The 27,436-nt window shown below is 48.4% G+C and overlaps 2 protein-coding genes across 5 annotated transcripts in view; one reads left to right on the top strand and one right to left on the bottom strand.

Annotated features, from left to right (window-relative positions):
- Positions 1–27,436, top strand: part of LOC144507778 (protein GPR108-like) — a 45,326-nt gene that overhangs the window by 7,268 nt on the left and 10,622 nt on the right. For 2 of the 4 annotated variants that reach the window (XR_013500141.1, XM_078235060.1), the window contains exons 4-16: positions 210–297; positions 5,033–5,220; positions 6,761–6,837; positions 8,666–8,734; positions 8,827–8,937; positions 12,399–12,532; positions 14,933–15,008; positions 17,891–17,964; positions 19,937–20,054; positions 20,858–20,988; positions 22,646–22,689; positions 24,220–24,269; positions 26,830–26,913. Coding sequence is in view for 3 of the 4 variants with exons in the window: in XM_078235060.1 (XP_078091186.1) it covers positions 210–297; positions 5,033–5,220; positions 6,761–6,837; positions 8,666–8,734; positions 8,827–8,937; positions 12,399–12,532; positions 14,933–15,008; positions 17,891–17,964; positions 19,937–20,054; positions 20,858–20,988; positions 22,646–22,689; positions 24,220–24,269; positions 26,830–26,913 (1,244 nt within the window). In the remaining variant the exon portion in view is untranslated. Of the gene's footprint in view, positions 1–205; positions 298–5,032; positions 5,221–6,760; positions 6,838–8,665; positions 8,735–8,826; positions 8,938–12,398; positions 12,533–14,932; positions 15,009–17,890; positions 17,965–19,936; positions 20,055–20,857; positions 20,989–22,645; positions 22,690–24,219; positions 24,270–26,829; positions 26,914–27,436 lie in introns of all 4 variants that reach the window. The other 2 variants (XM_078235061.1, XM_078235062.1) reach the window with 2 other exon arrangements.
- LOC144507795 (retinol dehydrogenase 8-like) overlaps positions 25,722–27,436 on the bottom strand; it is a 34,957-nt gene continuing 33,242 nt past the window's right edge. Inside the window, exon 7 of the mRNA XM_078235096.1 lies at positions 25,722–25,807. The gene's annotated coding sequence lies outside the window, so the exon portion shown is untranslated. The remainder of the gene's footprint in view (positions 25,808–27,436) is intronic.

Genomic DNA, 27,436 nt, shown 5'->3' with positions numbered 1-27,436 from the left:
AAGACGTGTTTAAATTCTCGCTCAGTGTACCCGAACAGGCGCCGGAGTGTGGCGACTGGGGGGATTTTCGCAGTAACTTCATTGTAGTGTTAATGTAAGCCCACTTGTGACACTAATAAATAAATTTTAAACTTAAAAAATTGAAGTTCCCTTGCAACTTGTATCTCCATCTTGAGTAACAACAAGATTTATGTTTCTGATGTAGGTAGATGAGTCCAATACATGTTTGTTGGAGCGATACAACACTTCCTCCGGGGAGTCCCTTACCCTCTTTTACTTTGACCTGAAAAATAATAAGTAAGTACCGCCTTTTGCAGAAAATTGGCTGTGTTCTCTGTGGAGGGGACATTTTCTGTACTCCGGATGCTTCTGTGATCTTGTAACTGTTTTGAGTCGTTCCGGTGTTGATTTTTGGCTCCTTGTGGAAGAAAGGGAGGTCTTGAATGTATTCGAGAGGCGGCTGGATATAGCACTTGGGGCGAATGGGATCAAAGGTTATGGGGAGAAAGCAGGATCAGGCTATTGAGTTGGATGATCTGCCATGATCGTAATGAATGGGGGAACAGGCTCGAGGGGCCAAATGGCGGCCTCCTCCTCTCTTCTATGTTTTGTCTCGGAACTTCCATCTCATCAAACCTAAGCCAACACCAGGTCTGTTAACAGTATCGGAAAGTGTAATGTCGCCTGGATGCCTCATTCTGACCACCAAACCCTTCTGGCATGGAGCAGCTGAGTGGAGGCATCCAGATCTTCGTCTGAAAGGCACTGAGATAAGTGTTGTACTTTTTCAGCCTCACTTCATCATGTGAGATGTGAATTGATGGGGGAAGCTGTGTGAAACCTGAGGAAATACCTCTTTGAGGAAGGAAATTTTTAAGTCCGCAGGTTACATTAGCTGATTTCATTGGAACTTGTACAGTTGGGGCGGCACGGTAGCACAGTGGTTAGCACTGCTGCTTCACAGCTCCAGGGTCCCGGGTTCGATTCCCGGCTCGGGTCACTGTCTGTGTGGAGTTTGCACGTTCTCCTCGTGTCTGCATGGGTTTCCTCCGGGTGCTCCGGTTTCCTCCCACAGTCCAAAGATGTGCGGGTTAGGTTGATTGGCCAGGTTAAAAATTGCCCCTTAGAGTCCTGAGATGCGTAGGTTAGTGGGATTAGCGGGTAAATATGTGGGTGTAGGGCCTGGGTGGGATTGTGGTCGGTGCAGACTCGATGGGCCGAATGGCCTCCTTCTGCACTGTAGGGTTTCTATGGTTTCTATGGTTAGTTCATTGGAGCTTGTAGGTTTTTAAATTTTAGCAATGTGGGTGGCACAGTGGTCAGCACCGCTGCCTCACAGCTCCAGGGACCTGGCTTCGATTCCCAGCTTGGCTCACTGTCTGTGCGGAGTTTGCACGTTCTCCCCGTGTCTGCATGGGTTTCCTCGCACAGTCTGAAAGACGTGCTGGTTCGGTGCATTGGCCGTGCTAAATTCTCCCTCCGTGAACCCAAACAGGTGCCGGCGTGTGGTGACTAGGGGAATTTCACAGTAGCTTCATTGCAGTGTTAATGTAAGCCTTACTTGTGACACTAATGAATAAACTTTTCTTTATTTGTTTGAGCCCCTCGGTTGCTGTTCAGTAAAGGAGACATGCGTTCTGCTTCTTCAAAAGATACCTTTATTTCTTTGACCCATCTACCCCCAGTGCCACCTGTGGCCCCTTTATATATCAGTAACTTCTATTGAATAACTGACATCAAATTAAGACTTAATTGGAATGTTAACCCATTCCTAACAGTATTCACCTACTTTGGGGTTGAGAAAAGTTATTAAGAATGTGTTCCCATTCATCCCCTGCCAGACTTTATTCTTTAGTATGGCTGAAAAAAATGTTGAACCTTTTCATCATCTCGCTGGGCATCCCCTCCCCGTCCTTTAGCGAGAGATTTGTACAGAATGTCTCTCTGAATGCCACACATTTCTGATCTCCAGATAAAATGCCAGATGGCTCGGGTGACCACCAAGATGCAGGTCCAGGGTATGGGCCGGACCCGTGCCATGTACCGAAACTCCGAGCTCTCCTTACCCGATCACCAGCTTCTCACCCGCAGTGAGGAGGGAGCTTCACTCTGCTTGGTTTTGTTTCACCGTGGTTGCCCCAGTTTTCAGCATACTCACCGGCCACTGTGAACCAGATCCCCAGCATCTTTGGGTAGCCTGGCCTGACAGCAAAGGAGGAAAAGGATCAGTTGTCCCCGTTCCCAAAGAACGTGACCTCTCCCTTGTCGCAGGTTACTTTGGCTCCTGAAGTCAGTGCGTACTGAAGCTCACCAGTCTGTGCACGCACAGTAGATCGGAGCAAAAGACACTGATGTCGTCCCTGTATACGGACCCACCTATTCAAAGCCCACCGTGTCTATGAAAAAGGCGGCACAGTGGTTAGCACTGCTGCCTCACATCGCCAGGGACCAGGGTTCAATTCTGGTCTCGGGTCACTGCCAGTCTGTGTGGAGTTTGCACATTTTTCCCGTGTCTGCGTGGGTTTCCTCCGGGTGCTCCGGTTTCCTCCCACACTCCAAAGACGTGCAGGTTAGGTGGATTGGCCGTGCTAAATTGCTCCTTAGTGTCCCAAGGTGTGTAGGTTAGGGCGATTAGCGGGGTAAATACTTGGTTACGGGGAACAGGCCTGGGTGGGATTGCCCCTTAGTGTCGGGGATTACTTTGGGTTACAAGGATAGGGCCTGGGTGGGATTGTTGCCGGTGCAGACCCAATGGGCTGAATGGCCTCCTTCTGCACTGTAGGGATTCTATGACTCTGAAATCATGGACAAAGCATCTCTGTACTAACCTTGTCTCCTTCACCTTTACCCTTCATAGAACATAGAACATTACAGCGCAGAACAGGCCCTTCGGCCCACGATGTTGCACCGACCAGTTAAAAAAAAAAACTGTGACCCTCCAACCTAAACCAATTTCTTTTCGTCCATGAACCTATCTACGGATCTCTTAAACGCCCCCAAACTAGGCGCATTTACAACTGATGCTGGCAGGGCATTCCAATCCCTCACCACCCTCTGGGTAAAGAACCTACCCCTGACATCGGTTCTATAACTACCCCCCCTCAATTTAAAGCCATGCCCCCTCGTGCTGGATTTCTCCATCAGAGGAAAAAGGCTATCACTATCCACCCTATCTAAACCTCTAATCATCTTATATGTTTCAATAAGATCCCCTCTTAGCCGCCGCCTTTCCAGCGAAAACAATCCCAAATCCCTCAGCCTCTCCTCATAGGATCTCCCCTCCATACCAGGCAACATCCTGGTAAACCTCCTCTGCACCCTCTCCAAAGCCTCCACATCCTTCCTGTAATGTGGGGACCAGAACTGCACACAGTACTCCAAGTGCGGCCGCACCAGAGTTGTGTACAGTTGCAACATAACGCTACGACTCCTAAATTCAATCCCCCTACCAATAAACGCCAAGACACCATATGCCTTCTTAACAACCTTATCTACTTGATTCCCAACTTTCAGGGATCTATGCACACATACACCTAGATCCCTCTGCTCCTCCACACTATTCAAAGTCCTCCCGTTAGCCCTATACTCAACACATCTGTTATTCCTACCAAAGTGAATTACCTCACACTTCTCCGCATTAAACTCCATCCGCCACCTCTCGGCCCAACTTTGCAACCTGTCTAAGTCTTCCTGCAAACTACGACACCCTTCCTCACTGTCTACCACACCACCGACTTTGGTGTCATCAGCAAATTTGCTAATCCACCCAACTATACCCTCATCCAGATCATTAATAAATATTACAAACAGCAGTGGCCCCAAAACAGATCCCTGAGGTACACCACTTGTAACCGCACTCCATGATGAATATTTACTATCAACCACCACCCTCTGTTTCCTATCCGCTAGCCAATTCCTGATCCAATTTCCTAGATCACCCCCAATCCCATACATCTGCATTTTCTGCAGAAGCCTACCATGGTGAACCTTATCAAACGCCTTACTAAAATCCATATATACCACGTCCACTGCCTTGCCCCCATCCACCTCCTTGGTCACTTTCTCAAAAAACTCAATAAGGTTAGTAAGGCACGACCTACCTGCCACAAAACCATGCTGACTATCACCTATCAATTCATTACTCTCCAAATAACTATAAATCCTATCCCTTATAATTTTTTCCAACATCTTGCCGACAACAGAAGTGAGACTCACCGGTCTATAATTCCCGGGGAAGTCTCTGTTCCCCTTCTTAAACAATGGGACAACATTCGCTAACCTCCAATCTTCTGGTACTATACCAGAGGCCAACGACGACCTGAAGATCAGAGCCAGAGGCTCTGCAATCACTTCTCTTGCCTCCCAGAGAATCCTTGGATAAATCCCATCCGGACCAGGGGATTTATCTATTTTCAGACCCTCCAGAATATCCTGCACATCCTCCTTATCAACTGTAATACTGTCTATTCTACTCCCCTGCAACCCAGTGTCCTCCTCAGCTATATTCATGTCCCCTTGCGTGAACACCGAAGAGAAATATTGGTTCAATGCTTCACCAATCTCCTCCGGTTCCACACATAACTTCCCTCTGCCATCTATAACTGGCCCTAAACTTGCCCTAACCAACCTTCTGTTCTTGACATACCTATAGAACGCCTTAGGATTCTCTTTAACCCTATCCGCCAAAGTTTTCTCATGTCCCCTTTTAGCCCTTCTAAGCTCGCTCTTCAACTCCCTCTTAGCCAATCTAAAGCTTTCTAGTGCACTACCCGAGTGCTCACGTCTCATCCGGACATAAGCCTCCTTTTTCTTTTTAACCAACAAAGAAACTTTTTTGGTGCACCACGGTTCCCTAGCCCTACCAATTCCTCCTTGCCTGACAGGGACATACCTATCACAGACTCGCTTGACATTAAAGCCTGGTGTCGTGATTTAAAAGAAATACCTCACCGTGATTTACTTATCCAGTGGAAAACTATCTTGTGTGTCAAGGTCGAGGTAAAAATTAAATATTCAAGTCTTATGTCAACAGGGTTTTTATGAAGAAACACGGTCAACAGAAAAAGCTGTCAATATCGGGACCAGATGATCGAAAGAATTCTGAAATCCAAGGTGCAGAAAATGCAAAGAAAGGCGACGCAGACAAGTCTGACGCAAAAAATGCAAAGACAGATGACGCAAAAAAATCCAAAACCCAGGACGCACACGATGCAAAAAAAGGTGACTTTCGGACGAAGAGTTCATTGGATAACTTGATTAGTGGTGCTATAGGTGTACTGGGGAGGCGATGACCTAGAGTATCATCGCTAGACTATCAATCCAGAAACCCAGCTAATGTTCTGGGGACCCGGGTTCGAATCCCGCCACGGTGGAATTTGAATTCAATAAAAAATATCTGGAATTAAGAATCTACTGATGACCGTGAAACCATTGTCGGTTAAACCCATCTGGTTCACTGATGTCCCTTTAGGGAAGGAAATCTGCCGTCCTTACCTGGTCTGGCCTACATGTGACTCCAGATCCACAGCAATGTGGTTGACTCTCAACTACCCTCTGTAAAGGCCGAGCGAGACACTCAATTTAAGGACAACTAGGGATGGGTAATAAATGCTGGCCAGTCAGTGATGCCCATGTCCCATTGATGAATAAAACAAATTATATCAAAGCCGTATCATGTTTTCAGACCATCTCACAGCGATGCACATTCAGTGAACTGCTTTCAATTTGGCACTTTGATTGTGCTAGTGTTGGCTGTTGTTCAGCTGTGATGCCAGATCTCATCCCTTCCTTAAAAACAATCCTTATCTCAGTGCACCATCTAGTTGGGAGGCCATTTGTGGAATATGGGTGTTGCTGCCTGGGCCAGCATTTGCCCATCCCTCGTTGCCCTTGGAGGGCAGTTGAGCGTCAACCACGCGGCTCTGGAGTCACATGTAGGCCAGACCAGGGTAAGGACGGCAGATTTCCTTCAAAGAACAAAGATAATTACAGCACAGGAACAGGCCTTTCGGCCCTAAAGGACCTTAGTGAACCAGATGGGTTTTTTCCGACAATCGACAATGGTTTCATGGTCATCAGTAGATTCCTAATTCCAGATATCCTTTGTTGAATTCAAATTTCACCATCTGGGCGGCACGGTGGTTAGCCCGGCTGCCTCTCAGCGCCAGGGTCCCGGGTTCGATTCCCGGCTCGGGTCACTGTCTGTGTGGGAGTCTGCACGCTCTCTGCGTGGGTTTCCTCCGGGTGCTCCGGTTTCCTCCCACACTCCAAAGATGTGCAAGTGAGGTGGATTGGCCATGCTAAATTGCCCATTAGTGTCGGGGGATTAGCAGGCTTACAGGGATAGGGGCTGGGTGGGATTGTGGCCGGTGTAGGCTCGATGGGCTGAATGGCCTCCTTCTGCACTGTAGGGATTCTGTTCTATTCGGTGGCACAGTGGTTAGCACTGCTGCCTCACGGCACCAGGGACCCGGGTTTGATTCCCAGCTTGGGTCATTGCCTGTGTGGAGTTTGCACGTTCTCCCTGGGTCTGCGTGGGTTTCCTCCGGGTGCCCTGGTTTCCTCCCACAGTCCGAAAGACGTACTGGTTAGGGTGCATTGACCCGAACAGACTTCGGAATGTGGCAACTTGAGGAATTTCACAGGAACTTCATTGCAGTGTTAATGTAAGCCTTACTTGTGACTAATAAATAACCTTTATTCTGTTCTATTAACTCAGTAAAGCGGTGCACCTTCATTTTGCAATTCTGATTTTTGTCAGATGCCAAGACCAGGAAGAAAAGGGAAGAGCCGAAAAGTGACAATAAGGTGACGGCGAAAGTGAAGCCCGTTACTGAGGTTAGTCTGCGCAGTGCGGTCAGTGAGTCAGATGCTCGGGATAAAATTCCACTTCACCATTGAAAATGGTTATCGTGTGATGCAACAAATGACGGGATAGACCAGTTACCGTGGTAGCATTCAGCGAGTGGAAAGTCGCACGACCCCAGCTTGCCTGAGGATCTGCCTCTCCTCTCCCATTGTAATGCGCAGTATAATACTCGGATCCTAGTTTTATTGTATGTCCGATTAATGTCTTCGTGAGGGCCCTGGTCTTGTCCACAATGGTCAGTTGTGTGCAAACTCTAAATGTGTGCCCTGGATGGCTATTTTTTTTTTTAGGAGGGAGAGCCCAGGAGGTGGCAATGAAAGGAAGGAGTTGCTGCTGAGAAAAGTAGACGGTCGCTGTTTGCAAGTGAGAAAGTCTGGCTGTTTGTGCCTCGGGAGTGTAAGAATGATGAGACACGGCATGGGAGGGGTTTGGGGAGACACACATTGCAGGATGACCAAGTCCCATTTCATGGCCTCTGGGCTTCCTAACATTTTGGATGCTCGAGCCTCCTCATGAGGCTGCACAGCTGGGAACCGTCACACCACTATCCAGAGATGTGCGGGTTAGGTGGATTGGCCGTGCTAAATTGCCCCTTAGTGTCAGGGAGACTAGCTAGGGTAAATACATGGGGTTATGGAGATGGGGCCTGGGTGGGATTGTGGTCGGTGCAGACTCGATGGGCTGAGTGGTTTCCTTCTGCACTGTAGGATTCTATGATTCTATCTACCTTGGAGAGTGACTTGAGGGTGCATGAATTGGATGGGCAAATTTCATCTCTCTGGAAGTTTTGAGTTGCAGAAAGTCCTAGAATTGTAGAAATGCCTGGCACGGAAAGAAAGCATTTGGCCCATAACGGGGCCGTGCTCCAACTTGGTCTGTGGTGTGTACGCAGACGGATAATCATTCCGAGATGTGGAGCCCTTTGCTTCTCAGTTGCAGAATTGGGATATTTGAAGAGAGTTGGAGCCAGAACGGAATAGGAAAGTGCCAAAAGGCTGGGCGCAGCAAGGAACCTCTTGTATGGCACTCTACAGCGTAATGCACTGCCACTTAGAAGGGAGCACTGAGTGAAATTGTTTGTGACGGTTATTGTTGAGGAGCTGGCACCAGGTCACTGAAATTACTGGACGGCACGGCGGCACAATGGGATTGTGCTGCCTCACAGCGCCAGAGACCCGGGTTCGATTCCCGGCTTGGGTCACTGTCTGTGTGGCGGTTTGCACGTTCTCCCCGTGTCTGTCTGGGTTTCCTCCGGGTGCCCTGGTTTCCTCCCACAGTCTGAAAGACGTGCTGGTTAGGATGCATTGGCCGTGCTAAATTCTCCCTCAGTGCACCCCGAACAGGTGCCGGAGTGTGGCGACTAGGGGGATTTTCACAGAAACTTCATTGCAGTGTTAATGTAAGCCTACTTGTGACACTAATAAATAAACTTGTGTTAAGCCCTTTTTCTGAGAATGGGTCAAGTGACCCGGGGAACAAACTCTGTCCAGGGTGGAGCTTGGGGGAGTCGGTCCCGGAGTAACCGTGTAACTGTAAAATTGTAAAATAAACTGTTCGTTGTTGGAAGTAACTTCATTGCAGTGTTAATGTAAGCCTTGTGACTAATAAATGAACTTTTAAACTTATACCGACCTACCTTGTGATCTTTTTATAATTAGGCACAAATGTAATAGTGGTCCGACATCCTTTAATTTCCTGATGATATGCTATAGTAGCAGACGTGTGAATGATGCTTTTGTTTGTCTACATGTTCAACTGAGTGTTTTCTAATATCTGATATTGAACTTATTTTCCCAGCCAAAGAAACCTGAAAAGATTGAGGAAGTTTTTGAACTGCAGCGTGTGAATGGCAGCTACATCTTCAATGTAAGAATCTTCCATTCCCCTACGTTTAATTGCCCCTTGCGTTAATCTTTCCGACCATTATTTAACTCCTTTTTTTAATCCTTTCTTTGCAGTTCTTTGTCAAGATTCTGTCTCCAGCAGAGGAAGGGCTTTACACCCTCAGCTTCCACAACTGTCGTAAGGCAGGGCAAGGGAAGAAAAATGCCGTTGCCTTTGATATGACGGTAAGTATTTGCCAAGGGAGAGGGGGGGGGGAAATCATCGAATCCCTACAGTGCAGAAGAAGGCCATTGGGCCCATCGAGTCTGCACCGACCGCAGTCCCACCCAGGCCCCATTCCTGTAACCCCACGTATTTGGGCAGCGTGGTTAGCACTGCTGCGTCACAACGCCAGGGGCCCGGGTTCGATTCCCGGCTTTGTCTTTGTGTGGAGTTTGCACGTTCTCCCCGTGCCTGCATGGGTTTTCTCCAGGTGCTCCGGTTTCCTCCCACATTCTGAAAGACATGCTGGTTAGTGTGCATTGACCCGAACAGGCGCTGGACTCTTGACGACTCGGGGAATTTCACAGTAACTTCATTGCAGTGTTAATGTAAGTCTTACTTGTGACTAATAAATAACAACTTTAAACTTAATCTTTACCTTAGCCAGTCCCTCTGACACTAAGGGGCAATATAGCGTGGCCAATCCACGTAACATCTTTGGCGTGTGGGAGGAAACCGGAGCTCCCGGAGGAAGCCCGCGCAGACACTGGGAGAAGGTGCAGAGTCCGCACAGACAGTGACCCAAGCTGGGAATCGAACCTGGGTCCCTGGTGCTGTGAGGCAGCAGTGCTAACCACTGTGCCGCCTCAATATTCCTCCCCTAATCATCATCAAATTTTTAGCATTCTCAAACTTTTCTCAGAATGAATGTTCAGATCAGCCATGGTCTGAATGAATGGGAGAGAAGGCTTTAGTGGCTGAATAATCACCTTCTGTTCCTATTGCTTTTAGTCTTTATCACCTTCCATGACCACTTCCATCGAGAAGGACATCATGATACATGGGAACACCACCACCTGAAAGTTCCCCTCCAAGCCACTCACCATCCTGACTTGGAAATGCATCTCTGTTCCTTTCCAGTCGCTGGGTCAAAATCTTGGAATTCCTTCCCTACTGATGGGGTGGCACAGCGATTAGCACTGCTGCCTCGCAGCGCCAGGGTTTGATTCCCAGCTCCCGGGTCACTGTCTGTGTGAAACTTGCATTTTCTCCCCGTGTCTGCGTGGGTTTCCTCCGATTTCCCCCTCTCAGTCCAAAGATGTGCGGGTTAGGTGGATTGGCCGTGCTAAATTGCCCCTTAGTGTCAAGGGGGACTAGCGAGGGTAAATGCATGGGGTTATGGGAATGGGGCCTGGGTGGGATTGTGGTCGGCGCTGACCCGATGGGCCGAATGGCCTCCTTCGGCACTGCAGGATTCGCATTGTGGGTCAACCCACAGCACGTGGACTGCAGCGTTTCAAGAAGGTGGCTCACCACCATCATCTCAAGGGCAACTAGGGATGGGCAATAAATGCTGGCCTAGCCAGTGACACCCATGTCCCACAAATGAATTGAAAAAAAATCTCTTCACCTATCCCTACATGGCTTCCTGTTTGGCGCAAGATCACAATTTCCCCATAACCCTGAATGCATTTCTTTCCGATTTAGATATAGTAGCAACGTGTTCATTAAAAAACGACACAATGCATACACCCTGTCTCCGTGACAATCACCAATCTCCGTTTTTATTGGCCATTGCTTAGCATTTAGTTATTGGTATCCACTGTCAGACTCTCAACAAATTCATTTGTTGAAACTCTTATTGTAGATATTTTTCAATATTTGTAGTTTGGCCTTTGCATTCCATCACGATTCCTGGCACACTATAACAAGTTTATTTGGTAGCAAATGCCATTAGCTTTCGGAGCGCTGCTCCCTCGTCGGATGGAGTGGAAATCTGCTCACAAACCAGGCGCGCACAGAGACACAAAATCAAGTTACAGAATACTGATTAGAATGTGAATCTTTACAGCTAATCAAGTCTTAAAGATACAGACAATGTGAGTGGAGGGAGCATTAGGCACAGGCACCTGTGCTTAATGCTCCCTCCACTCACATTGTCTGTATCTTTAAGACTTGATTAACTGTAAAGATTCACATTCTAATCAGTATTCTGTAACTTGATTTTGTGTCTCTGTGCACGCCTGGTTTGTGAGCAGATTTCCACTCCATCCGACGAAGGAGCAGCGCTCCGAAAGCTAATGGCATTTGCTACCAAATAAACCTGTTGGACTTTAACCTGGTGTTGTTAAAACTCTTACTGTGTTCACCCCAGTCCAACGCCGGCATCTTCACATCAACACTATAACAATGCAGTGCATTTAAATAGTATCTACAACAGTAAAATGTCCTAAAGCACTTCACTGGACTGTTGCCAAACAAAGTTTGACATAAGAACAAAGAACAGTACAACACACGAACAGGCCCTTCAGCCGACCAAGCCTCCACCGACACACAAACATAGAAGATAGGAGCAGGAGGAGGCCATTTGGCCCATCGAACCTGCTCCGCCATTCATCACGATCATGGCTGATCGTCCGACTCAATGGCCTAATCCTGCTTTCTCCCCATAACCTTTGATCCCATTCGCCCCAAGTGCTGTATCCCGCCTCCTCTTGAATACATGATGCCTTTCTAAAGACCTTTTGCCTCTTGGCGGTCCGTATCCCTCTATTCCCGGCCTATTCATGTATCTGTCACAATGCTTCTTAAACGTTGCTGTTGTACCTGCTTCTACCACCTCTGGCAGCGCATTCCAAGCACTTACCACCCTCTGTGTTTTAAAAAAAAAACTTGCCCCTCACATCTCCTTTAAAATTTCCCCCTTTTATGTCATTAACACAATTGACATTTCTATCCTGGGAAACGGAGATATTAGGACTTGAAAGGTGACTGAAAATGAGGTGGAAGGCTCTAATTCTAAGTCACTCCCTGTGGGAATCAAACCTGCTCTGCACTTAGTTGATTCCACATAGGGCAGTGCATAAATATACCCAGCTATCTATTGCTAATTACTGTTAGAATAGAATAGAATTCCTACAGTGCTGCCGTTGCCCTCCAAGATGGTCATAGGTTTGGAAGGTGCTGTCTAAGGAGCCTATGTATTAGAATCATAGAATCCCTGCAGTGCAGAAGGAGGCCATTTGGCCCATTGAGTCTGCACCGACCACAATCGCACCCAAGTTCTAACTCCATAACTCCACGTATTTACCCTGCTAATCCCCCTGACACCAAGGGGCAATTTAGCACGGCCAATCCACCTAACCTACACAGCTTTGGAGTGTGTGAGGAAAACATTTACCCTGCTAGCCCCCTAACCCACAAACCTTGGGACGTTATGGGGCAATTTAGCATGGCCAATCCACCTACACTTCTTCTGGATTGTGGGAGGAAGCCAGAGCACCCAGAGGAAACCCACGCAGACACGGGGAGAATGTGCAAACTCCACACACTGACCCAAGCCGGGAATTGAACCTGGGTCCCTGGTGTCGTGAGGCAGCAGTGTCAACCACTGTGCCGCCCGCCCCCATCAGATTACTGTTGTAATTGCTGTTTTCCTATGTCAATGCTCTTTTTAAAAATTTGTATTTTAATTAATTCTTAGGTTGAGATAATGGCGAGAAACCCAAGTAACTTCCTTTCTGCTGGAGAAATGCCGCTGCCGCTGCTGTATCTGGTCATGTCGGGATTTTTCTTTGTGGCAGCCTTGTTCTGGGTTTCCCTACTTCTGAAACACAGGTAAAACTCCTTTAAGTGGCCACTGTTTAAACTGCTTCTGTGGTAAAAGTGCACAAGTTGCCTTGTCAGGTTGTGGAGTGCCAATGGGCTCACATTTAGTAAAACGCACTTGTTCTAAAAGGCCCTGCCCCCATCATGCAGCAAAACAAGTGGTCGAAGGGCGGCTGACGGAAAACTCCCGTGTTGCCAGCACACGCTGAGTAGGCACAGGGCTTCCTTGCCCCCATTATTATGGTGACGGGCAAGGGTGGCCCAGTGGTTGGCACTGCTGCCTCACAGTGCCAGGAACCCAGGTTCGATTCCCGGCTTGAGTCACTGCCTGTGTGGAGGTTGCACATTCTCCCCGTGTCTGCGGGGGTTTTCTCCGGGTGCTCCGGTTTCCTCCCACAGTACAAAGACCCACGCGGGTTAGGTCGATAGGCCATGCTAAATAGACCCTAGTGTCAGGGGGAGTAGCAGGGTAAATATGTGGGATTACGGGGATTGGGCCTGGGTGGGATTGTTGTCGGTGCTGAGTCGAATGGCCTCCTGCACTGATTCTATGAAACAATTTTAGTTTTGGTCGCTCCAGAGGTGTTGGGGAATTTCCCCGTCCCGCCCACCCACAGGAATCATAGTGGGTTGGAAGGGGGCGGACCACAAAAAGGTCTGTTGACCTCGGGTGGGGTTTTCCGCTGAGCACGGCTGGAAAATCCCACCTTTTGATTCTTACGGCGCTCAAAGCTGAACATGAAAGGTCCAGGGGAAACACAAGTTTCCATTAATTAACCAGGCTTCTGGGTGGAACTCTATCTGTAAAACAGTTGTGTGTTTTAGAAGAATGCTTTTATTTGTAATATCTAATGAGCACGCTCTCTTTATGCATGTTTAATTTAAAACTTGTTTCCTTTTATCTTGTTGCCTCTGGAGCAACAATTAATACTGTAGAAACTGAATGTGAGGGGGGGGATAAAATCATAGAATTCTGCGGTGCAGAAGGAGGCCATTGGGCCCATCAAGTCTGCACCAACTCTCGAACAGCACCTTACCCAGACCCACCCTCCTGCCCTATACTCGTAACCCCAATTATTTACCCCACTAATCCCTGTAACCTACATATCTTTGGACACTGGGGCAATTTCGTGTGGCCAATCCACCTAATCCGCACATCTTTGGGCGGCACGGTAGCACAGTGGTTAGCACTGCTGCTTCACAGCTCCAGGGACCTGGCTTCGATTCCCGACTTGGGTCACTGTCTGTGTGGAGTTTGCACATTCTCCTCGTGTCTGCATGGGTTTCCTCCGGGTGCCCCGGTTTCCTCCCACAGTCCAAAGATGTGCGGATTAGGTGGATTGGCCGTGCTAAAATTGCCCCTTAGTGTCCTGAGATGCGTAGGTTAGAGGGATTAGCGGGTTAATATGTAGGGGTATGGGGGTAGGGCCTGGGTGGGATTGTGGTCGGTGCCGACTCGATGGGCCAAATGGCCTCTTTCTGCACTGTCGGGTTGCTATGATCTTTGGATTGAGGGAGGAAACTGGAGCATCCAGAGAAAACCCATGCAGACACGGGGGAGAGCGTGCAAACTAGCCGCACGCACAAACGTGTACTGTCGGGCACCCGCGTGCTCGAACCGGGCACTGGCCATGAGAGCGCCATATCCTAACCCAGTGGTTCCCAAAGGGTGCGGCGCGCCACACTGGTGCGGCGAGAGAGGATGGCAAGTGTGGCGGGAAGATTCAAGAAACAATCAAAGAAACATTTAAACATGGTTTAAACAAGCATTGTTTTATACTTTCTGGATGTCCCATGATATTATAAAGTAGTTGTGTTCTATGTTATGAATCAAGCACTGCTAGGAGTTGTTTTTTTTTGTTTTTGAATGTATTTCTTCTCCATAAAAAAAATTCGGCGAGGCGCGAGCAAATTTTTATTCCGAAAGTGCGGCCCGGTGAAAAAAGTTTGGGAACCGCTGTCCTAACCACGACACCACCAGGGATGGGTTGGGACCGTGGCGTGAGAGTTTTAACGTGTGTTCTCTCATCCATGTTTTAATGCCATGAGATGCAGTTTAGTGCGTCTCGTGCAAGAGCTGGGAAACGCGCTTTGTCTTGCCTCACTCCAAGCTGCAAGCCGCAACTACACACACCGATCTAAAATAATAGTTTCACGAGGAGTGTAGTGAGCACTATCCCACCCGTAAGCACGAAACAGGCCGGTGCAAAGGAGATGAGGGAGTGGTGATGTTCTAAAGGAAGTTTGTGTCCCAGTCGGATTCTCTGGTCAGTGTACATTCAACAAAACTATGGGGCATTATTATGCATTCCTCTCTGTGCCAACTTTACTTTCCTGTGTTCTCTAACTGTTTAAATTTCTGCTGCAAATCACTGCTGCACCCTAATGATATCTGTCTGTCTCTCTCAGGAGCAGTGTGTTTAAGATCCACTGGCTGATGGCTGCATTGGCGTTCACCAAATCCATCTCCATACTGTTCCATGCTGTAAGTATAAGTCTAAGATAACGCTAAATTATAGTGACAATTCTTCTAAATCAACAGCTTGCCTTCTAAAGGTGGCGCAGTGGTTCGCACTGCTGTCTCACAGCACTAGGTATCCGGGTTCGATTCCTGGCTTGGGTCAGTGTCTGTGTGAAGTTTGCACATTCTCCCTGTGTCTGCGTGGGTTTCCTCCAGGTGCTCCGGTTTCCCCTCACAGTCCAACGATTGTGGTCGGTGCAGCTTTGATGGGCCGAATGGCCTCTTTCTGCACTGTAGGATTCTATGATTCTATTCCCATTCAAGGTACTCTGAGCAGCTCTCCCACAAGTTTAAGATAAGTGTACCTGGTGTGATACTGAGGCAGGCGAGTCTGTAATACCCTGTCTGAAAGGGTGTTGGGACGGACTCGTTCATGGCTTTGAGAAGGGAATTGGATAAGCATCTTGGAGGCAATAAAAAATTGCAATACTCTGTGGCACAGTGGTTAGCACTGCTGCCTCACAGCGCCAGAGACCCAGGTTCAGTTCCGGCCTTGGGTCACTGTCTGTGTGGAGTTTACACATTCTCCCTGTCTCTGCATGGGTTTCCTCCCACAGTCCAAAGATGTGCGGGTTAGTCGGATTGGCCATGCTAAATTCTCTCTGTCTACAGGGATGTGTAGATTAGGGGGATCAGAGGGGTAAATATGCGGGGTTACAGGGATAGGGCCTGGGTGGGAATGTTGTCAGTGCAGACTCGATGGGCCGAATGGCGGGGGGGGGGGGGGTTTGGTGGGGTTGAACGGGGGAGGGGGGTGGAGCATGAGGTGGGGGCGGTTGGGGGGGTGAGCAGAGGGTGGGGGCGGTTGGGGGGGTGAGCAGAGGGTGGGGGCGGTTGGGGGGGTGAGCAGAGGGTGGGGGCGGTTGGGGGGGTGAGCAGAGGGTGGGGGCGGTTGGGGGGGTGAGCAGAGGGTGGGGGCGGTTGGGGGGGTGAGCAGAGGGTGGGGGCGGTTGGGGGGGTGAGCAGAGGGTGGGGGCGGTTGGGGGGCTGAGCAGAGGGTGGGGGCGGTTGGGGGGGTGAGCAGAGGGTGGGGGCGGTTGGGGGGGTGAGCAGAGGGTGGGGGCGGTTGGGGGGGTGAGCAGAGGGTGGGGGCGGTTGGGGGGGTGAGCAGAGGGTGGGGGCGGTTGGGGGGGTGAGCAGAGGGTGGGGGCGGTTGGGGGGGTGAGCAGAGGGTGGGGGCGGTTGGGGGGGGTGAGCAGAGGGTGGGGGCGGTTGGGGGGGTGAGCAGAGGGTGGGGGCGGTTGGGGGGGCAGCGAGCGGGGGGCGGTTGGGGGGGGGCAAGCAGGGTGTGGGGGTGGTCGGAGGGGGTGAGCAGGGGGCGGAGCAGGGGTGGTGGTGAGGGGGAGCTGGCTGACTCTGGGACCTGGGCGTGCAGCAGACTGGAGTAAGATGCGAGGATGAACAAAGCAGCTGACAGCAATATTGCTGCGTTGTGCTTTCTGGAGTTGATTCTGTTTTGCGCAGAGGCCTGGCGTGTTCCGATCAATGGTGGAATCAGGTCTGTGACATAATCATCTTGTCCTGCTTCTATTTCACCCAGTTTATTTTTTTTCAAAAGTGGGGCGGGGACAGCATGTTTGGCCCTGTGACTCTTTGACCTCTCCTGGTCCCCTATCTTGGCTTTGTGCAGAACAGTTGGCAACATCTCACACCAGTCAGCGTGACTGGCCTCCTCTTGCACTGTGGGGTTGCGTGAATACAAATCACTTTGCATTTCTGTGCTCACATATCGTGAATCCAGTGGTAATCGAACAACACTGAGGGCAGGTTCTGTTCCTGTATTGTGCCTGATCAACGCACGGACTGATGTGACCGCAATGCCTGCAGATGTTGCTTTAAGGGATTTCTAGTTGGTGTAGTTTTTGCAGTTTTCCGTTTACCTCTGTCCTGAAGCTGGAAACACCAGGAGCCAGCTGAGCACTGTTTACACGGCACTAGATTGATTTAACACATTTCAGAAATGCTTTGGTAAGAGAGGGGGAGAGATCAAAGTGTTGCAGGGACCGTTCTTTAACAGATCATGCTGTCCCCATCCCACTTTTTAAAAATAAAGCTGGATGAATTGGAAGCAGGGGAAGAAGATCGGCACCAAAATGATCGCTCTGGTCCTACTGTTCTATAGGAGTGTGCCCAGTCTGTGTGCGCAGCCATTTAAGCATTCCTGTCGAGAGGGCTAGAATACAAGAGCAGGGATGTACCTCTGAGGCTGTATAAGGCTCTGGTCAGACCCCATTTGGAGTATTGTGAGCAGTTTTGGGCCCCATATCTAAGGAAGGAGGTGCTGGCCTTGGAAAGGGTCCAGAGGGGGTTCACAAGAATGATCCCTGGAATGAAGAGTGGGTCGTATGAGGAACGGTTGAGGACTCTGGGTCTGTACTCATTGGAGTTTAGAAGGATGAGGGGGGGGGAAGATCTTATTGAAACTTACAGGATACTGCGAGGCCTGGATAGAGTGGACGTGGAGAGGATGTTTTCATTAATAGGAAAAACTAGAACCAGAGGGCAACCTCAGACTAAAGGACGATCCTTTAAAACAGAGATGAGGAGGAATTTCTTCAGCCAGAGAGTGGTGAATCTGTGGAACTCTTTGCCGCAGAAGGCTGTGGAGGCCGGGTCATTGAGTGTCTTTGAGACAGAGATAGACAGGTTCTTGATTGATAAGGGGATCAGGGGTTATGGGGAAAAGGCAGGAGAATGGGGATGAGAAAAATATCAGCCATGATTGAATGGCGGAGCAGACTCGATGGGCCGAGTGGCCTAATTCTGCTCCTATGTCTTATGGTCTGAAGTAATATTTGCCTGTCTTATCTCTAGTTCTATCCTTACACGGATTTATTTGTTTCCAGATAAATTACTATTTCATTGCTATTAAGGGAACAGCAATTGAAGGTTGGGCTGTGATGTACTACATTACCCATCTGTAAGTATATATTGGGATGCTTGAAGTGGAGGGTATGGGTGACACTCGTGGCCAGGGCTCCGGTTGCCATTCAGATGGCCTTGGCTGACCATTGAATCCCTGATCTCTGTCCCAATTATTGCTCTAGAGTTAGCTGTGACTCTCTGAATAGCACGTTTGCATCAGAGTCTCAAAGTTCAAGTCTCTCTCCAGGGACTTGAGCTCAAAGGTCCAGGCTGACAATCCAATGCCGCTCTACTGTGCTGCCTTTTGGATAGGATGTCAAACCGGGGCTCTGCCCGCATTCTCAGGTGGACTTTAAAGACCGCTTGAAGCACTGTTCGATGAAGAGCCATGTCTTGAGCAGCATATATCCTCTTGTGGCTACAAGAGCAGGTCAGAGGCTAGGAATACTGCGGAGAGTCACTCACTTCCTGACTCCCCAAAGCCTGTCTACTGTCTACAAGGCACAAGTCAGGAGTGTGATGGAATACTCCCCACTTGCCTGGATGGGTGCGGCTCCAACAACACTCAAGAAGCTCGACACCATCCAGGACAAAGCAGCCCCGCTTGATTGACACCACATCCACAAACATCCACTCCCTCCACCACCGATGCTCAGTAACATCAGTGTGTACCATCTACAAGATGCACTGCAGCAATTCACCAGAGATCCTTGGACAGCACCTGCCAGCCACGATAAAATACTGTGGATGCTGGAATTTAAAACAGCAAATGCTGGAAAATGTCAGCTGGTCTGACAGCATCTGTGGAGAGAGAATAGAGCCAACGTTTCGAGTCTGGATGACCTTTCTCCCCCCCCTGACAAAGGATTATCCAGACTTGAAACATCGGCTCTATTCTCTCAACAGATGCTGTCAGGCCTTCCAAACCCACGACCACTTCCGTCTAGAAGGACAAGGGCAGCAGATACATGGGAACACCACCACCTGCAAGTTGCCCTCCAAGCCACTTATCATCTTGATTTGGAAATGTATCACCATTCCTTCGCAGTCGCTGGGTCAAAATCCTGGTATTCCCTCCCTAACGGCATTGTGGGTCAACCCACAGCACCCGGACTGCGGCATTTCAAGAAGGCAGCTCACCACCACCTTCTCAAGGGGCAACAAGGGATGGGCAACAAATGCTGGTCAGCCAGTGATGCCCATGTCCCACGGGGCGGCACGGTGGCACAGTGGTTAGCACTGCTGCTTCACAGCTCCAGGGACCTGGGTTCGATTCCCGGCTTGGGTCACTGTCTGTGTGGAGTTTGCACATTTTCCTCCTGTCTGCGTGGGTTTCCTCCGGGTGCTCTGGTTTCCTCCCACAGTCCAAAGATGTGTGGGTTAGGTTGATTGGCCATGCTTAAATTGCCCCTTAGTGTCCTGGGATGCGTAGATTAGAGGGATTAGTGGGTAAAATATGTAGGGATATGGGGGTAGGGCCTGGGTGGGATTGTGGTCGGTGCAGACCCGATGGGCCGAATGGCCTCTTTCTGTACTGTAGGGTTTCTGTGATTCTGTGATTGAGTAGAAAAAAGATTTCACAAGGATTCAGGACTTCATTTCATTCACAAAATGTGTTTCTCTGAAGCCACTCCCCACTGTGGAGGTGTTCATTGTCGCTGCGCATCAGTGTGGCCTACATGTGACTCCAGAGCCACAGCAACTGCCCTCCAAGGGCAACTCGGGATGGGCAATAAATGCTGGCCTAGCCAGCAACACCCACGTCCCACGAATGAATAAAAAAGAAATCCTGCAGCTAGCACGACTAAAGCAGATTATCTGGTCATTACTGTCTGTGGCAGCTTGCTGTGCGCTAATTTGGCTGTGATTCCTACACTGTGACAGTAACTACATTTGGGTAAAAATCAGTTTTGAGGTTGCGAAAGAGGCAAGAGTCTTCTCTGGGGGTCAAGCTTGAGCGCATTTAAGATAAAGGACGTTTCTTTGTAAGTGTTTGTAATGATTTAACCTTCTTGTCCGACCTGCAGATTGAAAGGTGCCTTGCTGTTTATTACTTTGGCTCTGATTGGCACAGGATGGGCTTTTGTGAAATACATTCTATCAGACAAAGACAAAAAGATCTTCATGATCGTGATTCCTCTACAGGTAAACCCAGGATTAGAATCCCGGCTCTGGAATTCCTTTCTTTTAATGTGTATTGTTTTGAAGACCGCATGAGTTTTCTAGTGGTACGTGAATGATTTTAAAATTAATTGATTGCCAAATTCTTGAAAGAATTTTGGAGCTCAAACCCTACCTCTTCTACCAAGACCTTGACCAAGATATGGGCAGCAAGGTAGCACAGTGGTTAGCGCTAGGGACCCTGGGTTCGATTCCCGGCTTAGGTCACTGTCTGTGTGGAGTCTGCACGTTCTCCCCGTGTCTGCGTGGGTTTCCCCCGGATGCTCCGGTTTCCTCCCACAGTCCGAAAGACGTGCTGGTTAGGTGGATTGGCCATGCTAAATTCTCCCTCCGTGTACCCGAGTGTGTCAACTAGGGGATTTAGACAGTAACTTCATTGCAGTGTTAATGTAAGCCTACTTATGGCACTTATAAATAAGCTTTAACTTTTAGGTGGACTTTAGGAGTCCCATCACACAAGTGAACTGAAGAGTGGGGAGGTCTTCTGATGTCCCAATCAATGGTCATACAGTAACCACTGACAATAGCTTGGGTTAACTGGCCCACACACCACTGCTGCAGAATGGTTGCCTCATTTGCCTGTGTAAGCATGCTAAGAATGTTGCCTAACTGAAGTATCCTTATGCGCTTTTTTCCAAACACTCACTTTCTCACACATCACTGGCTGAGGTATGATGTGTTAAAATAGTTCATTAAAATAGATGAATGCCAGCTGTCCCCCGGAAGGTGCAGAAAAGTTAAAATTCCTTTTACTGTTGATTTTTGAGGTGTTAGCAAATACAGCCTACATCATTATTGAATCGACTGAGGAGGGGACAAGTGAGTACGCGTTGTGGAAGGAGATTCTGTTCCTCGTGGATCTTATTTGCTGTGGAGCGATCCTGTTCCCCGTTGTTTGGTAAGGATTCTTTACTCTGAAATACATGTAGAAAAAACCGTGTCTTCCGCCTTGAAACCTCCGTTTCCAGGTGACGCCGTTGGCTCTCTTTTTGTATGTACAAGTGTTCCCTAATTTTATTCCCGAAGGATCTGGCTTTATTTTTAGGCTTTTCGTTTTATTCATTCGCGGGACATGGGCATCGTTGGCTGGGCCAGCATTTATTACCCATCCCTAGTTGCTCCTTGAGAAGTTGGCGATGAGCTGCCACCTTGAAATGCCGCAGTGCACGTGCTGCGGGTTGACCCACAATGCTGTTAGGGAGGGAATTCCAGAATTTTGACCCAGCACCTGCAAAGGAACGGTGATGTATTTCCTAGTCAGGATGGTGAGTGGTTTGGAGGGGAACTTGCAGGTGGTGGTGGTGCCCCAGGGCAGCCGAGAGTCAACCACATTGCTGAGACTCAGGAGTCACATGGAGGCGCGACCAGGTAAGGACGGCAGATTTCCTTCCCTAAAGGGCATTAGTGAACCAGACGGGTTTTTCCGACAATGGTTTCACGGCCATCATTAGATTCTTAATTCCAGATATTTTTTATTGAATTCAAATTCCACCACCTGCAGTGGTGGGATTCGAACCCGGGTCCCCGGAACATTAGCTGAATTTCTGGATTAACAGACTAGCGATAATACCACTGGGCGGCACGGTAGCACAGTGGTTAGCACTGCTGCTTCACAGCTCCAGGGACCTGGGTTCGATTCCCGGCTTGGGTCACTGTCTGTGTGGGGTTTGCACATTCTCCCCGTGTCTGCGTGGGTTTCCTCCGGGTGCTCCGGTTTCCTCCCACGGTCCAAAGATGTGCGGATTAGGTTGATTGGCCATGCTAAAATTGCCCCTTAGTGTCCTGGGATGCGTAGATTAGAGGGATTTGTGGGTAAAATATGTAGGGATATGGGGGTAGGGCCTGGGTGGGATTGTGGTCGGTGCAGACTCGATGGGCCGAATGGCCTCTTTCTGTACTGTGGGGGTTTCTATGATTTCTATGAGAGGCCATCACCTCCCCTATGTCCCTTAGTCCTAGACTCCCCAACCGGAAGAAATATTTTCTTTATTTACCCCATTAGACTCCTATAATAACTTGAAAACTTTGATCAAAAAACCCTTCAAACTTCTCTTTTCTAGCCACTAGTGACATCTTGCCAGTTGGATACCCACCTGTTAGCTGTAAAGAAGTGGGTGAAAAGTGGCTATAAAGAAACCGGGTGCCCCGGTTTCCTCCCACCGTCCGAAAGATGTGCCACATTGGGTGCGTTGGCCGTGCTAAATTCTCCCTCAGTTTGCCCGAACAGGAGTGTGGCGACTAGGGGATTTTCACAGTAACTTCACTGCGGTGTTAATGTGAGCCTTACTTGTGACACTAATAAATAGATCTGCTCTTGTTGAAATGAGTGTTGTTTTGCCCTCCCTTCCCATCTCTCCACTTGAGATTTGTTGTTGATGCTCAAATTATCTCTGAAGTTTCTGGAGATAATAACAAAGCAAACATAGTTCTCAGCTTTGAGTGGTGATACAGGTCAACTTTGGCTAGTCGCATGAGTAGTGTTTCTATACGATGAAGTTTCTTTAAAAACAAAGGAACTTCACTGAAGCTTGGTTTCCATTTTCTGTACTTCCCAGGTCGATCAGGCACTTGCAGGAAGCCTCGAGCACAGACGGGAAAGGTAAGCGCGATTGTCTGACAGATAAATGGAAGGTGATAGCAATTTATTCTTGAGTAACTCCATTCCTGTTGGCTCTATTTTAGAAAACGTATCCTGGAGTCAGAGGTTTACAGCATGGAAACAGGCCCTTCGGGCCCAACTTGTCCATGCCGCCCCTTTTTTTTTTAAACCACTAAGCTCGTCCCAACTGCCCGCGTTTGGCCCATATCCCTCTATACCCATCTTACCCATGTAACTGCCTAAACGCTTTTTAATAGACAAAATTGTACCTGCCTCTACTGCTACCTCTGGCAGCTCGTTCCAGACACTCCACCCACTGAAATAATTGCCCCTCTGGACCCTTTAGTATCTCTCCCTTCTCGCCTTAAACCTATGCCCACTAGTTTTAGGTTCCTCTACCTTTTGGAAAAGATGTTGACTATCTAGCTGATCTGCGCCCTTCATTATTTTATAATTATTATTAATGCCCCCCATTATTTCTATAAGATCACCCCTAAGTCTCCTATACTCCAGGGATAAAAGTCCCAGGCTATCCAGCCTCTCCTTATAACTCTAACCATCAAGTCCCGGTAGCATCCTAGTACATCTTTTCTGCACTCTTTCTAGTTTAATAATATCCTTTCTATAATAGGGTGACCAGAACTGTACACAGTATTCCAAGTGTGGCCGTACCAATGTCTTGTACAACTTCAAGTGTAGGTGACACTGTAATATTGCTAATATTGAAAATAGAAGCAGGAGTAGGCCATTCGGCCCTTTGAGCCATGATGTGCCACATGTCTGTGCTAGACTTCAATTTTTCTTTCCTTACCAATTTTCTCTCCTTCCCGCCTTCTTGTGACTCCTTGCTGGGGTTTGGGCATCAGTCACATTCCTGAACGTGAATCCCATGAGGCCGTTCTCATGTGGGCCTCTGTAACGAGTTCCCAGGGGGGTGTGGAACTATCGGGGGAATCATTCCAAGCTGAGCCCAGACTGACCTTATTAGTGGCCACAGATGCGCACCTTCAGCCAGGGGGACATTGCCGATTGTGTGATTAGAACGCTGGTCTTTGCTTCCTTTTAACCAAAGACCCTGAGGCCTTGTGGTTAGCAAGGGGCACGGTGGCACAGTGGTTAGTGATACTGCCTCATAGCGCCGGAGACCCAGGTTCCGTCTGTGTGGAGCTTGCACATTCTCCCAGTGTCTGCGTGGGTTTCCTCCGGGTGCTCCGGTTTCCTCCCACAGTCCAAAGATGTGCGGGTTAGGTGGATTGGCCGTGCTAAATTGCCCCTTAGTGTCGGGGGGGTTAGTAGGGTAATAAGGAATTTGACAAACTTCATTGCAGTGTTAATGTAAACCTTACGTGTGACTAATGAATAAATAAAGTAGGGTTATGGGGATAGAGTCTAGATGGGATTGTGGTTGGTACAGACTCGATGGGCTGAATGGCCTCCTGTACTGTAGGATTCAATGAACTGAGAATTACGGAACTGGGTAATGCAGTATTACTGATCATTGTTAATTTTATTTTTGGTTTTTATCTGCAGCTGCAATGAATCTGGCCAAATTGAAGCTCTTCAGACATTTTTATGTCATGGTAGGTGTATATGCAGTGTAACTGTGCGAAATGCTTGGAGCTTTTGTTTTCTATTCCCTGTATCCTGTTCAGGATCGCAAGAGCGCGTGACTTAATCATTCCTACATGTGGAAATGGCATTTAAATCCCTAGGTGAACCGACTTGGGCTTTATCAAGAGCCAAGAGTGAGGGAAAGGTGTGGCACGGGAGAGTTAATCCAGAGGCACGGTGGCACAGCGGTTAGCACTGCAGCCCCTCAGCGCCAGGGACCTGGGTTCAATTCCGGCCCTGGGTCACTGTCTGTGCGGAGCTTGCACGTTCTCCTTCCCCTCCCACACTCCAGAAGATGTGTAGGTGGATTGGCCATGCTAAATTGCCCCTTAGTGTCCAAGATGTGTAGGTTAGGTGGATTGGCCATGCTAAATTGCCCCTTAGTGTCCAAGATGTGTAGGTTAGGTGGATTGGCCATGCTAAATTGCCCCTTAGTGTCCAAGATGTGTAGGTTAGGTGGATTGGCCATGCTAAATTGCCCCTTGGTGTCCCAAGATTTGCAGGTTAGGTGGATTGGCCATGATAAATAAAAGCAGGGAGGTTGTTTCCACTGGCGGGTGAAACTGGAACTAGGGGGCATGGCCTCAAAATAAGGGGAAGTAAATTTAGGATTGAGTTGAGGAGCTTCTTCACCCAAAGGGTTGTGAATCTGTGGAATTCCCTGCCCAGTGAAGCAGTTGAGGCTACCTCATTGAATGTTTGTAGGGCAAGGATAGATAAATTTTTGAACAGTAAAGGAATTAAGGGTTATGGTGAGCGGGTGGGTAAGTGGAGCTGAGTCCACAAAAAGATCAGCCATGATCTTATTGAATGGCGGAGCAGGCTCGAGGGGCCAGATGGCCTACTCCTGCTCCTAGTTCTTACCTTATGTTCCTGTGCTGTACTGTTCTTTGTTCTTTGAGAGCAGAAGCAAAATACTGCGGCTGCTGGAAATCTGAAATGAAAACAGAAAATGCTGGAAAAACCCAGCAAGTCTGACAGCATCTGTGGCAAGAGAAAGAGTTTACATTTCGAGTCCGTATGACTTTTCAGAAGTTCATTTGATTTATTATTGTCACATTTATAACATGATGTGGAGATTATAACATTTATAACATAGTGAAAAGTATTGTTTCTTACGCGCTATACAAACAAAGCATACCATTTATAGAGAAGGAAAGGAGAGAGTGCAGAATGTAGTGTTACAGTCATAGCTAGGGTGTAGAGAAAGATCGGCTTAATGCAAGCTAGGTCCATTCAAAAGTCTGACAGCAGCAGGGATGAAGCTGTTCTTGAGTCAGTTGGTACGTATCCTCGCATTTTTGTATCTTTTTCCAGTCGGGAGAAGGTGGAAGAGAGAATGTCCGGGGTGCGTGGGGTCCTTGATTATGCTGGCTGCTTTTCCGAGGCAGTGGGAAGTGTAGACAGAGTCAATGGATGGGAGGCTGGTTTGCGTGATGGATTGGGCTACGTTTGCAACCTTTTGTGGTTCCTTGCGGTCTTGGGCAGAGCAGGAGCCCATACCAAGCTGTGATACAACCAGAAATAATGCTTTCTTTGGTGCATCTATTGATAGGTGTTTGGACTGAAGAAAACTAAAAGTTATGGGAATGGCAAAAAAATGAAGCTCAGATACACCTGTACTTAATAACTGAGCAGGCTTAAGGGTCTGTGTGATGTACTCCTGTTCCTATTATGTTTTTACATTGTGTCGGAAATAAAACATAGAAACTAGAAGCTGGATTAAACCATCTGGCCCTTTGAGCCTGCTCCGCCATTCATTATGATCATGGCTGATCATAGAATCCAATATCCCCTCTCCTCCCATATCCCTTGATCCCTTTAGCCCCAAGAGTTACATCTAATTTCCTGAAATCGGACAGTATTTTGGCCTCAGCTACTTTCTGTGGGAGTGAATTCCACACATTCACCACCCTCTGGGTGAAGAAATTTCTCCCCTCAGTTCTAAAAGATTTACCCCTTATCCTCAAACTATGACCCCTAGTTCTGGGCTCCCCCACCATTGGGAACATTCTTTCTGAATCTACCCTGTCTAACCCTGTTAGAATTTTCTATGAGATCCCCTCTCACTCTTCTAAACTCCAGTCGATATAATCCTAAAAGATGGAAGAGTCAATTACTCGGGGGCATAAATGTAAGGTGCGAGGGGAAAGGAGATGTACGAGGCAAGTGGTGGGTGCCTGGAACCCACTGCCGGCGGGGGAGGTAGTGGAAGTGGATACGATAGTGACTTTTAAGGGCGTCTTGACAAATACATGAATAGGATGGGAATAGAAGGATATGGTCCCCGGAAGGGTAGGCTAGGGTTTTAGTTCAGACGGGCAACATGGTCGGTGCAGGCTTGGAGGGCCGAAGGGCCTGTTCCTGTGCTGTAATTTTCTTTGTTCTAAACAACTTCGTCTCTCCTTGTATGACAACAGATACAAGGATGATAAGCTGATGGAACATTGATGGGCAAAGGCTGATTTTACTTATTGTGAATTCCAATCCCTTTTAATGTTTCTAATAATTGTTCATTTTTCTTTTCAGATCGTTTGCTACATATATTTCACCAGGATTATTGCTATTCTTCTCAAATTCACTGTCCCGTTTCAGTGGCAGTGGATGTACAATGTGAGTAAGGACTGACCATCTAATCGTTGGGTTCAGCACTGTTGGCTGTTTAAAATTCATGGTGTGAGATTGGGGAAAGTGGAAAGTAATGGCAGAATGGTGAGACATACCAGTCTTAACCTGCTTGAGATGGAGGAACATTCATAGAATCATAGAAACCCTACAGTGCAGAAGGAGGCCATTGGGCCCATCGAGTCTGCACCGACCACAATCCCACCCAGGCCCCACCCCCATATCCCCACATATTTACTCGCTAATCCCTCTAACCCACACATCCCGGACACTAAGGGGCAATTTTAGCATGGCCAGTCAACCTGGCCTGCACATCTTTGGACTGTGGGAGGAAACCGGAGCACCCGGAGGAAACCCATGCAGACACGAGGAGAATGTGCAAACTCCACACAGACAGTGACCCAAGCCGGGAATCGAACCCAGGTCCCTGGAGCTGTGAAGCAGCAGTGCTAACCACTGTGCTACCGTGCCTCCCAAAGTTTAATTATACCCATAAGTTGGCTTACATTAA

The sequence above is a fragment of the Mustelus asterias genome, chromosome 19 (assembly GCF_964213995.1).
Source record: "Mustelus asterias chromosome 19, sMusAst1.hap1.1, whole genome shotgun sequence".
NCBI lineage: Eukaryota > Metazoa > Chordata > Chondrichthyes > Carcharhiniformes > Triakidae > Mustelus > Mustelus asterias.
This window is presented reverse-complemented; position numbering and strand designations above follow the sequence as displayed.